This window comes from Dendrobates tinctorius, unplaced genomic scaffold, assembly GCF_039654945.1.
Source record: "Dendrobates tinctorius isolate UK_male_01 unplaced genomic scaffold, ASM3965494v1 ptg000120l, whole genome shotgun sequence".
Classification (NCBI taxonomy): domain Eukaryota; kingdom Metazoa; phylum Chordata; class Amphibia; order Anura; family Dendrobatidae; genus Dendrobates; species Dendrobates tinctorius.
The window spans coordinates 27265001-27279060 of NW_027361788.1; the positions used below are offsets into that span (position 1 = coordinate 27265001).

The 14060-nt window shown below is 47.6% G+C and overlaps 1 protein-coding gene across 1 annotated transcript in view; it reads left to right on the forward strand.

The window, feature by feature from the left end:
* ENG (endoglin) overlaps positions 1 to 12863 on the forward strand; it is a 63217-nt gene extending 50354 nt beyond the window's left edge. Inside the window, exons 14-15 of the mRNA XM_073540946.1 lie at positions 1449 to 1550; positions 9223 to 12863. Coding sequence (XP_073397047.1) covers positions 1449 to 1550; positions 9223 to 9341 — 221 coding nt within the window. The 3' untranslated portion in view covers positions 9342 to 12863. The remainder of the gene's footprint in view (positions 1 to 1448; positions 1551 to 9222) is intronic.
* The last annotated feature ends 1197 nt before the right edge of the window (positions 12864 to 14060 follow it).

A 14060-nucleotide genomic window follows, 5' to 3' on the forward strand; every position in this document is an offset into this window, starting at 1 on the left:
CAGTAGCTACACTGATATGGCTCTATTGATCCTACATAGGGCTTACATTACCCCATATATCCAATGTAAAATGTCTCCTTCAACTCCTTATTCAGGCTCTAAATGCAAAACACGAAACACTGATTTATACCATCACCTGTGCAACTGTTCAAAAATACAGGGGTTATGGGGTATCATACATTCAAAGTTACAAAAAATGTGTGGGGTTACCTTTCCACTCACACCACAGTGGGCTATCTTTAATATCCTGGAAGAATCTCAGGGTAAATTACCCAAACATATTAAAGCTACTCTAACAATTTGGGCCTCGACCACTAGGAAAAGCATAATCCACCATCACTGGTTGAGACCGACTATAGCACCACAATCCCTTGTACAAACCAAGATTATGTTCATTTTCAAAATGGACTGGCTAGATGCGCTGACCGGCAAAGAAAGATTGTCGGGGAAATTTCTAAGCACATGGTCACTATTTATCCCATCTCTTCCCTCAGGGATCAAAGACAAGCTGCGTGCTCAATTTGCAAATACTCAGTGGTACATACTTCAGCGAATAAGTGGACATACCAATTCCATAATTTAATTCCCATAACCATTGCACACATAGAAGGATGGGGCGGGAGTGGGTGATGTAGGGGCATAAGGGGAAATTTGAAGTCACTTTCTTTAGTCAATGTTAATGCTACCATATTTGTTTATGTGTTCTGTCTTATGTAAAATTAGTTTTTGAAAAAAAAAAAAAGAAAAATCCCATGTCTGAACTGATATATCTAATGAACTGCATGTGCACCTGACCTGGGAACATAAAGCATGTTCATCATTAACCAGACTCTATGTCTTAAAACAATTCAAAGCACATGAATAAGTGCAAAGATAATTATACTAATGGGGAAAAATGTCACCAACCTAAAGGAACACCTTACCCATCATAAACCCTACCGGACCCGCGCTAACAGCAGCCCCAACACATGTTTCGCATGGGCTTCCTCTAATTCATCATTCTATATGATAAAAATTTGGGGATGGAGTAAACTGCTATATTTACATTCAAAATTACAGACGTTACTCTCATATGGAAGCCAATATTTCTCTTCCTCTGGGATTAGTGATGTCACCGGCAGGGAACAGTCGGCACAAGGGTTACAGCTGCCCTCAGGAAGCAGTGTGTGCTGACCCTAGTACATGGGGAATGGGGAGATCTGAGGGCAGGAAGGAAGCAACCAGAAGCCAAAACAAACACACCGCTGATAGAAAGGAAAAGAGGAAGAGACGCTGAATGCTCTTCAGCTTAAACAGGGAGAGGAGAGTGATCGGGTCTTGGTCAAGCGACGTGGGTAGGTTGGCAGAACATGCCAAATACAGCAGGAACATAAACACATAGAACAAGTGCATTGTAAAAGGTACAAAATATAGCTAAAACACAGGTCCCTAATGTTGTGTCTTTCCAGAGGGAGGCCTCGGCATAGAGTCAGTCCTGGGGATCACATTTGGAGCATTCCTGATTGGAGCATTGCTTACCGCCGCCTTGTGGTTCATCTATACCCGCACACGTGAGTACAATACTTTGCATTTAAGGGGTTAGCAGCAGTGACTGGAGCCATCTCCAGTCGCTGTTGTTAGAGGCAAATGCCGGTTGTATAACACAGCTATCACCAGCCCTGTGTGAAGCGGGGTCAGCTCCATATATACAGTGGGGCAAAAAGTATTTAGTCAGTCAGCAATAGTGCAAGTTCCACCACTTAAAAAGATGAGAGGCATCTGTAATTTACATCATAGGTAGACCTCAAATATGGGAGACAAACTGAGAAAAAAAATTCCAGAAAATCACATTGTCTGTTTTTTTTTCATTTTATTTGCATATTATGGTGGAAAATAAGTATTTGGTCAGAAACAAGCAATCAAGATTTCTGGCTCTCACAGACCTGTAACTTCTTCTTTAAGAGTCTCCTCTTTCCTCCACTCATTACCTGTAGTAATGACACCTGTTTAAACTTTTTATCAGTATAAAAAGACACCTGTGCACACCCTCAAACAGTCTGACTCCAAACTCCACTATGGTGAAGACCAAAGAGCTGTCAAAGGACACCAGAAACAAAATTGTAGCCCTGCACCAGGCTGGGAAGACTGACTCTGCAATAGCCAACCAGCTTGGAGTGAAGAAATCAACTGTGGGAGCAATAATTAGAAAATGGAAGACATACAAGACCACTGATAATCTCCCTCGATCTGGTGCTCCACGCAAAATCCCACCCCGTGGGGTCAGAATGATCACAAGAACAGTGAGCAAAAATCCCAGAACCACGCGGGGGGACCTAGTGAATGAACTGCAGAGAGCTGGGACCAATGTAACAAGGCCTACCATAAGTAACACACTACGCCACCATGGACTCAGATCCTGCAGTGCCAGACGTGTCCCACTGCTTAAGCCTGTACATGTCCGGGCCCGTCTGAAGTTTGCTAGAGAGCATTTGGATGATCCAGAGGAGTTTTGGGAGAATGTCCTATGGTCTGATGAAACCAAACTGGAACTGTTTGGTAGAAACACAACTTGTCGTGTTTGGAGGAAAAAGAATACTGAGTTGCATCCATCAAACACCATACCTACTGTAAAGTATGGTGGTGGAAACATCATGCTTGTGACATCGGCGGTTATGCCCGCCGATGCCCCTGCTGCTGCAGCGCGCACCGCAGCGTTTCCTCACCTGCGCGCCCCCGTCCGGTCGCGCGCCCGCCGTCCACTCGTCCTCACGGCGGCTCCTGGCTCCCGCCCCCTGGTTCGCGCACGCCGCCTCCCGCGCCTGGGGGACGCACTTCCGGGGGTTGCTGTATTTCAGGCGTCCTCGCTGTTAGGAGGACGCCTGATGATTGTGTAGTTTTTCTGCACCCTCTGGCCTCTACAGTTTTCCTGTAGTTTAACCTCTCTCTGCCTGATTCGCCCTGTCGTCCTCAGTCTCGTGCCTCCCTTCCCTCCCAGTCTGCCTGGGCGCTGCCTTCCTTCATCCCCTGTGCCGTCCTCAGTCTCCAGTCCGCCTTGGTCTTCCACTTGCCCTTCTCCCGTATTGTTTCTTTTCCTGTGCCACTGGTCCTTGCTCGTTTTCCGCACCGTTGCCTTCCCAGTCCTTTTGTCCGTGGAGCCGTCCCTCTTGGTTCCGGCTGTCGCGCCTCCGTCCTCTGTGGTCCTGCCCCAAACGATCCCTGTATAGGGGTCGGTCTTCACCTGGCGTGCTCGGCCCAGGGGCTCCGGATCCGCGACCCAGAGGGTCCACTCTCTAACGTAGTTTTCTCCTAAATATTACAGTATCATCAGGCCATGGACCCCGCCGGTGCCGCGGCTGCCACTCAAAAGGAACTGCTTTTCCTTAGAGAGAATCAGACCCGTATCATGTCGTTCATGAAGTCCATGGACTCCCGGCTCTCCGCTCTTCAAACCGCAGACCCAGCGCACGCACCCCTCTTAGTCAGTCTCCAGCAGGAGCTCGCACAACAGCGCGATGCTCAGTCTCACATTTTGGGGTATATGGCGTCCGTGGATGATCGGCTGCTTTCTTTGCAGTCCTCTGCGGCCGCTTCCACCCAAGCCCGGGACGCCGTCTCTTTTCCTCCCCCCCGTCTCGGTAAACCGCCCAGGTACTGTGGGGACCCAAAATTGTGTAGGGGATTTTTAAATCAGTGCAGATTGCACTTTGATCTGTTGCCCCAACAGTACCCCACGGACCGTGCTAAGGTGGCCTTTATAATCTCCCATCTAGAGGGGGAGGCGTTGGCTTGGGTGAATCCCTTATGGGAGAGGGATGACCCGGTGGTGACTAACATCCAGTGTTTTTTGGAGACATTCCGTAAGGTTTTTGATGAACCTGGACGCCTTGCTTCCTCTACAGAGGCCCTTTTTAACCTCAGCCAGGGGTCCCTTACGGTAGGGCAATACGCCATCCGTTTCCGGACCTTCTCCTCGGAGCTGGGGTGGAATAATGAAGCCCTGGTTGGTGCGTTTTGGAGAGGCCTTTCTAGTAAAATCAAAGACGAGTTGGCCGGGCGTGACCTTCCCACCACCCTGGAAGATCTCATCTCCCTGGCTACCCGTATTGACCTGCGTTTTCAGGAACGCGCTAGAGAGTCAGCCAGGGAGAAGAGGTCCTTTAGATTATACCAAGCTCCCATTCCGCGCACCGTTGCTCTCCCTAGTAACACTACCCCTGAGCCTATGCAAGTAGATCGCATCAAGCTGTCTGAACAACGGCGGAAGGAGAGGATGACCAAGGGACTCTGTCTCTATTGTGGAGGGGCCAATCACTTCATACGCACTTGCCCTGAGAGACCGGGAAACGCATCCGCCTAGGCCAGGTAGGAGAGGGCCCCCTAGGTGATCCGACCCCCTCTCTTCCACTTACTGTTTCAGCTCTACTTATTTCAGGTCGGGGGCGTAGCTCTGTGGAGGCGTATGTGGACTCGGGCGCGGCAGGCAACTTCATCCACCAGGAGGAGGTTGACAGACTCCAGATTCCCGTGGTCGTCCTAAGTAACCCTCGAGCAATCACCTCCGTTGATGGCAAACCTCTTCCTGGCCTCATCACCACGGTAACCACTGAAGTAAACCTGCAAATTGGCGCACTTCATTCTGAGAAGATTGCCTTTTATGTCCTGCCTCAATTATCCCACGCCATTCTCTTGGGACTACCTTGGCTTAAGCGGCATGAGCCAGTTGTCGACTGGCGCTCCGGAGAGATCCTGCGCTGGGGGCACGCCTGCCATGTAAGCTGCTTACGTACCCTGGTTCGTTCCCATCCTCAGCTTAAGCCTACAGACCTCCCTGGTCTTCCTGTGCCATACCACGCTTATGCTGATGTTTTCTGCAAGAAAGAGGCGGATTCCCTGCCTCCGCACCGGCCTTACGACTGCCCCATCGACCTGATTCCTGGAGCGGTTCCTCCCAGAGGTAGAACATATCCTCTCTCTCCAGCCGAGACCTCTGCCATGACGGAATATATCCACGAAAATCTGTCCAAGGGGTTTATCCGTAAGTCCTCCTCTCCCGCGGGCGCGGGTTTTTTCTTCGTCCGGAAGAAAGATGGATCACTGCGGCCTTGCATTGATTACCGGGGTCTGAACAAAATCACCATCAAAAATCGTTACCCCCTTCCGTTGATTCCGGAGCTTTTTGACCGGCTGAGAGGAGCCCGGATCTTCACGAAGTTAGACCTGCGGGGAGCCTACAATTTGGTCCGGATCCGTGCTGGGGACGAGTGGAAGACGGCCTTCAATACCCGTGACGGGCATTATGAATACCTAGTCATGCCATTTGGCCTTTGCAATGCCCCCGCTGTGTTCCAAGAATTTATCAATGAGGTATTCCGGGATCTACTCTATTCCTGTGTTGTCATCTATCTGGACGACATTCTCGTTTTCTCCCCCGATCTGCCCTCTCATCGCAAAAGTGTACGCTTGGTCTTGCACCGCCTTCGAGAGAACCAACTCTACGCCAAGATCGAGAAATGCCTTTTTGAGCAGTCGTCACTACCCTTCTTGGGATATGTCGTCACCGACTCCGGTCTAAGGATGGATCCCGAAAAACTCGGTGCGGTACTCAAGTGGCCCCGTCCAGTGGGGATTAAGGCCATCCAGCGGTTTCTTGGGTTCGCAAACTATTACCGTCAGTTTGTGCCTCACTTTTCTACGGTTACCAAACCCATCACGGACCTGACCCGCAAGGGAACGAAGCCCAACAGCTGGTCCCCTGAAGCGGAAAACGCCTTCCAAACTCTGAAACGTTCTTTTGCGTCAGCACCCATTTTGCATCGGCCTGTGACCAGCAGACCCTTTGTCCTGGAAGTGGATGCCTCCTCCACTGGAGCGGGGGCGGTCCTGTCCCAGCAGGCTTCGTCCGGACGGCTGGTTCCTTGCGGCTTCTTTTCTAAAGTCTTTTCACCGGCGGAGTGCAACTACTCCATTGGAGACCGAGAATTACTGGCCATTAAGATGGCCTTGGCTGAATGGCGGTATTTACTCGAGGGGGCTGTACATCCCTTTACCATCCTCACGGACCACAAGAACCTGGCTTATCTGCAGTCTGCCCAAAGGCTCAATGCCCAGCAAGCCAGGTGGGCCCTGTATTTCTCCCGCTTTGACTTCCAACTTCACTTCCGACCGGGTAATAGGAACATCAAGGCCGATGCCCTTTCCAGGTCGTTGCAGTCTTCAGAGAGGGATGAAGTCCCATCCTATATTATCGAGTCGACTAAGATGATCACCGTGGCTCCTGTGAATTTTGCTATCCCTCCGCCCGGTAAGACCTTCGTCCCTCCAAGCAGACGTATAGAGGTGTTGGGCTGGGGACATTCCTCCAAAATTGCTGGACACGTTGGGACAAAGAAGACTCTCTTACTGCTGTCCCGGTATTACTGGTGGCCCACGCTTCGCCAGGATGTGATGGACTACGTGGCCTCTTGCACAATCTGTGCCCAGAATAAGGTGGCTAGGACTTTGCCCGCCGGTCTTCTTCACCCGTTGCCAGTTCCTGAGGCCCCCTGGCAGCAGATCGCCATGGATTTCGTGACTGACTTACCCCGCTCAGCCGGATGTACCACCATCTTAGTCGTGGCAGATTGTTTTTCCAAAATGGCCCATTTCATTCCCTTACCGGGACTACCGTCCGCCCCGAAGTTGGCTGAGATCTTCATCCACCAGGTCTTCAGGCTGCATGGTCTTCCTCAGCGGATTCTGTCGGATCGGGGGGTCCAGTTCACCTCCCGCTTCTGGAGGGCACTCTGCCGGCTTATGGGTACATCTCTCGACTTCTCCTCCGCATATCATCCTCAGACCAACGGGCAAGTGGAGCGAATTAATCAGGGGTTAACCACCTTCCTACGTCACTTCGCCAACGCTCATCAGGACGACTGGGTTGCGCTCTTACCTGGGGCTGAATTCTCGCACAATAATCATCCCAGTGAATCTACCACCAAGTCACCTTTTTTTGTGGTAACCGGTCAAAACCCAGGTATTCCGTTGCCTTTCTCCACCTCTACAGGAGTACCCGCAGCCGATTCTCTTGCTAAAGAATTCTCGCAGATTTGGAGAGAGACCAGGGACGCGCTCAAAACATGCAGACAAGAGACGGAAGGACGTGCCCCCGTACCATCCAGGTGACAAGGTCTGGCTTTCAACTCGACATATCCGTCTGAGAGTTCCCTCTTATAAGCTGAGTCCTCGGTACATTGGACCGTTTGAAGTGATTGGACGTATTAATGCAGTGGCTTACAAACTGAGGTTGCCTGCTTCACTCCGGGTGCCCAACGCTTTCCATGTCTCGCTCTTGAAACCCGTAGTCCTGAATCGGTTCCAACCAGTTTCCATCGTCCCTCCCTCACCTGCTATCTCGGACAACGTCTTCGAGGTCAAGGACATCTTGGCTATGAAAAAAGCCCGGGGTAAGACCCTTTTTCTTATCGATTGGGTGGGTTTTGGTCCCGAGGAGAGGTCCTGGGAGCCTCGGGAAAATATCAACGCCCCTCGCATTCTGAAAAAGTTTTTGGCCAATCTCAGTAAGGGAGGACGTAAGGGGAGGGGTACTGTGACATCGGCGGTTATGCCCGCCGATGCCCCTGCTGCTGCAGCGCGCACCGCAGCGTTTCCTCACCTGCGCGCCCCCGTCCGGTCGCGCGCCCGCCGTCCACTCGTCCTCACGGCGGCTCCTGGCTCCCGCCCCCTTGTTCGCGCACGCCGCCTCCCGCGCTCTCTCTCCAGCGGTGGGCGGCGCTGAGGGGCGGGCCTGGGGGACGCACTTCCGGGGGTTGCTGTATTTCAGGCGTCCTCGCTGTTAGGAGGACGCCTGATGATTGTGTAGTTTTTCTGCACCCTCTGGCCTCTACAGTTTTCCTGTAGTTTAACCTCTCTCTGCCTGATTCGCCCTGTCGTCCTCAGTCTCGTGCCTCCCTTCCCTCCCAGTCTGCCTGGGCGCTGCCTTCCTTCATCCCCTGTGCCGTCCTCAGTCTCCAGTCCGCCTTGGTCTTCCACTTGCCCTTCTCCCGTATTGTTTCTTTTCCTGTGCCACTGGTCCTTGCTCGTTTTCCGCACCGTTGCCTTCCCAGTCCTTTTGTCCGTGGAGCCGTCCCTCTTGGTTCCGGCTGTCGCGCCTCCGTCCTCTGTGGTCCTGCCCCAAACGATCCCTGTATAGGGGTCGGTCTTCACCTGGCGTGCTCGGCCCAGGGGCTCCGGATCCGCGACCCAGAGGGTCCACTCTCTAACGTAGTTTTCTCCTAAATATTACAATGCTTTGGGGCTGTTTTCCTGCAAAGGGGCCAGGACGACTGATCCGGGTACATGAAAGAATGAATGGGGCCATGTATCGTGAGATTTCGAGTGCAAACCTCCTTCCATCAGCAAGGGCATTGAAGATGAAACGTGGCTGGGTCTTTCAACATGACAATGATCCAAAGCACACCGCCAGGGCAACGAAGGAGTGGCTTCGTAAGAAGCATTTCAAGGTCCTGGAGTGGCCTAGCCAGTCTCCAGATCTCAACCCTATAGAAAACCTTTGGAGGAAGTTGAAAGTCCGTGTTGCCAAGCGAAAAGCCAAAAACATCACTGCTCTAGAGGAGATCTGCATGGAGGAATGGGCCAACATACCAACAACAGTGTGTGGCAACCTTGTGAAGACTTACAGAAAACGTTTGACCTCTGTCATTGCCAACAAAGGATATATCACAAAGTATTGAGATGAAATTTTGTTTCTGACCAAATACTTATTTTCCACCATAATATGCAAATAAAATGAAAAAAAAACAGACAATGTGATTTTCTGGATTTTTTTTTCTCAGTTTGTCTCCCATAGTTGAGGTCTACCTATGATGTAAATTACAGACGCCTCTCATCTTTTTAAGTGGTGGAACTTGCACTATTGCTGACTGACTAAATACTTTTTTGCCCCACTGTATATATATATATATATATATATATATATATATGTCATGTGGGGTGAAAGGGTTAATAATCTATAGGGAAACATGTCAGCAAGTTCTCATTTCCCTGCAGCGCGACCATGGGATAAATAAAGCATTACACAGTACTTATAAAAAATCAATAATCTATCCTTATAATATAAGAATATTCTTGGTCGCTTTTTGCTCCTCTTCCCTTTCTGGATAACAGATAGTTCTTGTCTTCTGAACCAGACATATCCTTTGACAAAAAATCTTAAGTAACGTCTCGTTCAATTTTTTTTCCTCGTAGGCTCCACTTTTAAGATGCAGCCTGTCCCAACATTGCCTGGAGGCTCCGAGAGCAGCAGCACAAACCACAGTATCGACAGCACACAAAGTACCCCTTGCAGCACCAGTAGCCGAGCGTAACTACGGTGTGTGGCACCCTATGGACTACTGCCATACGGGAGACATTAGGAATGGAGTTCATAAAGCTGTCTTCTGCCATGTCCATCTCCCTCTGCGTGGAAGCAACATGGGAGCATAACCATCTTAATAAGGGGCATGGAAGCAAGATCAGCCATTAACATTATATTAGGCCAATTTCTACTTGACGGTCAAAAAAGCCACTATCTTTGAAAGAAGAAGATGATTTCCAGAAAGATTTTCTCCGAGAAAGAGTAAGATGGGACACTTACCTCAGGACTGGTCTGATGGTGGAGCATGGACAGTTGCAATTATTACATTTTTTTTATTAAGCTACATAACCAACCGAAGTATAAACCTCTGAATCCAACCTGCAATATTTGCTTTTGCATATCAGAAGGCTTCACAATCATTTGCATAAGTCACGTATCAGCATGTGAATGTGCCTGGTGGCCATTTCTCAACTATCTATAATACATACATATTGTTGCAGATGACAAATACCTCAGGAACATTTGCATATGAATACAACAAGATGCCCAAAACAAGTAAGGCCATGTGCACACGTTGCGGATTCTGCTGCGGATACGCAGCGTTTCAGGCTCTGCGGACCCGCAGCAGATTTAGGTGCATTGTACAGTACCATTGTTTTCAATGGTAAACTGAAAACCGCTGTGCACATGCTGCGGATTTTTCCGCACAGATTTGCTGCGTGTTCAGATCCGCAGCATGTCAATTCTTTGTGCGGAATCCGCAGCGGTATCACACCTTCTCCATTGTAGAGGTGTGATACCGCAGGGCTAAACCGCAGGCTAATCTGCAGGTAAACCGCAGGTCTTTTGACCAGAGAATTTACCAGAGGATTTTTACAAATCCGCGTGGAAAAATCCGCAGCACCTAAAACTACGTGTGCACTTAGCTTTAAAAGTAATGATTACTGACATCCATCAATTATCCTAACAAAACCTTAATGGTGATGCTGGGTGAAAACAAGTTATCACCTTTCCACAGGATAGGTAATAAACTATTGATCCGCAGATGTCCAAGCACTGAGAGTTGCACCTATCGGCAGAAGAGGGAACATTTGTCCCCGTTGGAATGGAGCGGCAGTGCACGAGCCCGACCGCTGCTTCATTCATTCCCTATGCGGCTGCTGAACGCTGTCATAAGCTTTTTCCAACAGTCCTGTAGGGAGTGAATGGAGCAGCAATTGGGCATCCAACCTGCCAATTCTATAACAAGGATAAAACTGCTGCTTTCCACCGATCAGTGTGAGTCCTATCGATCGGACCACCACCGATCAATAAGTTATCACCTATCCAATGGATAGGTAAGAACTTGTTTTCACCAGACAACCACTTTAAAGGAGGGGCATGATATCTTCAAAATGGAGAGAGGAAGCAATATGTGGGCCATGGACCCTTCAAGACATAGCTAGGCGCATGCAGTGATACTATAGAGTTGAGAGATTCAATTCACGCTGCCTTGTTCTGACATCCAGTCTGGTCCTTCATGGTGGTCTACTGAGCCTGGCATCCAGTAATCATCAAGGATACTAGCAGAGAATTGAAGATTGGCTGCTAAGGAGGACCTGTTCTGGACACCATACCATGGCAATATGAGTCAAATTGCTGACTTCCTAGTGGCATGAAAAAGCACCTAGAGGTCGCCCATTTTGACAATCGCAACATTATCCCTAGGTATACTATTGAGGCTGGGTAAAATGATGGACGCCATGATGGAACCAGACAACCTAGTATAGGTCATTTTGGTCCATTTTCTGCCACTTGTGGTTGGATCTGTGCAACAGATCGATCAAGATAGATTTATCATGGCTCCTGTAAAAATATAAATCATGATGTCACAATGAGCTTATTGAACTTAATGCTCAGATCTATAGAAAATACACAAGTCACTGCACATAGGTATTGCCTAACTACTAACATTCTGTAATCCACTCTGTATCCTCCTTCATGCTTTACACGGCAGCTCCAAATGTTCTGCCCACCAAGAAATCATGGAGCATAGCTTTCCATCAACCCTGTCTATATCACTACATATAGGGCACATCCCCCCTCATATTGTATTTTGGGGTCAACATTCCCCCCCCCCTCATTTACATATACTTCACTCCATTGTGGGCCTCCCTGGGTGCAAGTCTGTCCAATTATACCAGTCTGTAAAAAAAAATTCTCAATGTGTTTAATTTATTTATTTTTACTATGTAAAAGCTATTAGTGTGTTTATAGTATTTTATAAGGCTAGAGCTAGTCCGCGGTTATCCATCTTTTGTTAACATATTTTTTTTACTTAAATTATTTTTTCAATTGGGTTTCATTAAATGTTTTGCACCGTTTTGTTTTTACAAGCTCTTTGGCTTCCTGCACTTTCTACTTTGATGTAGTCTGTGGTCATAAATCAGCTGAGAGGAGCTCAGAAAAAAAAGAGAGATGAAAGAGTTACAAACTCCCCATCAGACCTTCATAGTGGGCTCACTGTAAGATCCTCAGTTAACTCATTCTGCAGCCAGCGATAGACTGTTTAACACAGAGGCTATAGAAAGCAAATGGTGCAAAATTGTTAATGAAACCCAATTGCAAAGATGAATTTTATTTCAAAGATACATTGTCCCCAAAAGGTTTAAACTGAGCTCTGATTGGTTTTTATGGGCAACATTCTGATTTTTGGAAGGGACTGAAGCCTATAATCTTCTGTAGCAATTGATCAAGTGCTAGCGATTATTTTTTAAACTGTAATACAAAGAATAAAGCTGGAAGGCTAGGTCCAAAGGAGTCTGATGCAGTTATATGATCATAGCGATTGTCAGACATCACATAGCACTGGTCGCAACTTAGCTCTGGCCCAAAGGTTGGATATATGTATTAACCAGTATTGTTACTTTTGTATAATTATTCGAGTCATGATGGCTGCTTATTACGGCTGTAAAGGGCTCTAGGGGCCTTCGACTGTAAAGAGGTCTGACAACGGTTGTATATATTTTTTAATGGCACTGTATTATTTGTAAGGTTGTAGAAAATATATTTGACCTTGTTTTGATTATTTGTCTATACATGTTGGTTGTTGGTACCGTATATATTGTGTATGTCCCTATGTTGCACTATATCCATTCCAAGAAGAAAATATCATAAAGTGCATGAAACATACAGCACAAAGAGGTGAAAACTCATAGGACCAAGTAATAAGCTATGGCGATCTACCGGGGACCAGACATGATGTGATGACTGTATTATTGCTGGAGTTATCCACGCAGCCACAGAGTAACCCAACGACGTCCTGTATAATGGTCCGCGCCCACCCTCATATAATGGTTAGCATTAAAGTGTTACGTATCTGTTGTTACAACCACAATAACTGTATAAGTTACCCACAATGTTATTTACAAAGTGTAACATCTAAATAATGATTCTTATGCAATATTTATTATATATCCCAGAAATATCTATCTATGCCATATTAAAGGTCAGTGAGTGAGCTGAAACACAGCTTCTGCACATGGGCAATAAATAGTCTTGTTTTTATTCCTTCACCTAAAAGAGGTTATCCAGGGCTACTTTTTTTATTATGGGTCTAAAAAGTAACAATTGCCCATACTACCAGCGCCGCCACAGAACAGTCGCTGACGGCTGATGCCAGTGATTCAGCTGCTCCACCTCAACTGAGCAGCTCTTCATCTTCTGGGCTGCTGTCTTGACGTGGCGTGACTGCCAGCTATCAGTGAGTGACAGCTTTCTTGGTATAACTTTGCACACACAGGTAGCTGTCAATCACAGAAAGGACTGCCCACTGGACTGAAAATTCCAGAAAGAGTGGAGGATTGAATAAATAAAGCACTGGTTATACTGAACCTTTTCTATATATCTACTCAGCTCCCCCTGCTCTATAACATGGGGTCCACAGATCGGATGGTATTATAAAGGTAATAGAGTCCCTGTAAAATTTGCAGTGCTGTCTACTCTTATTACTCATTTTTTTGTCAAGTTTAAGCCATTGGATATCTATCTACCTGTCTATCTCTCATATATACAGTATCTCTCTATTATCTATCTATCGATCTATCACATATCTATCCATCTATCTATCGCTCTATCGATCCCATATCTATCTGTCTGTCTGTCTATCTATCACATATCTAACTGTTTATTATCTAGCTATCTATTATCTATCTACAGTATATATGGGATCTTCGCAGTTCATCATAATGCATCTCTTTATGCACTGCTTTGGAGGTGATAGTGGCCCCCTTACCTCTAGGGCCCCTGTGTACACGTTCTACTCTGCCCATGATCCAGCTTTCTAAAGGAATGCATTTAAACAGCACCATCATATTTTGTTATGGGTGCAAGGCCTCTTGGACAAAAGCCCAAATTTTTCCAACCATACAGGAAAAGAAAATGAGGCAGCAGCGCTCCAACAAGCTGGGTGCACAGTTATTAGCCCATGTGGTGACATTTCACTTCTCTCACAGGACTACTGTTATGCCTTGATAGCACACATGGGCTAATAAAGTGCACTTTGTTGCACAGCTTGTTGGAGCGCTGCCCCTTTTTTCTGTCTTTTTAGCGCACGCGGTTTGTACAGTGTTTGGGGAGATTGGGCACTTACCTGTTACAGGAGATGCTGGATGGACTTTCCGTCAGGTTGTGTTTTATCACGTTCAGCAGGAAACTTCCACATCACAGCTGCGCTGACCAGAAGAACAGT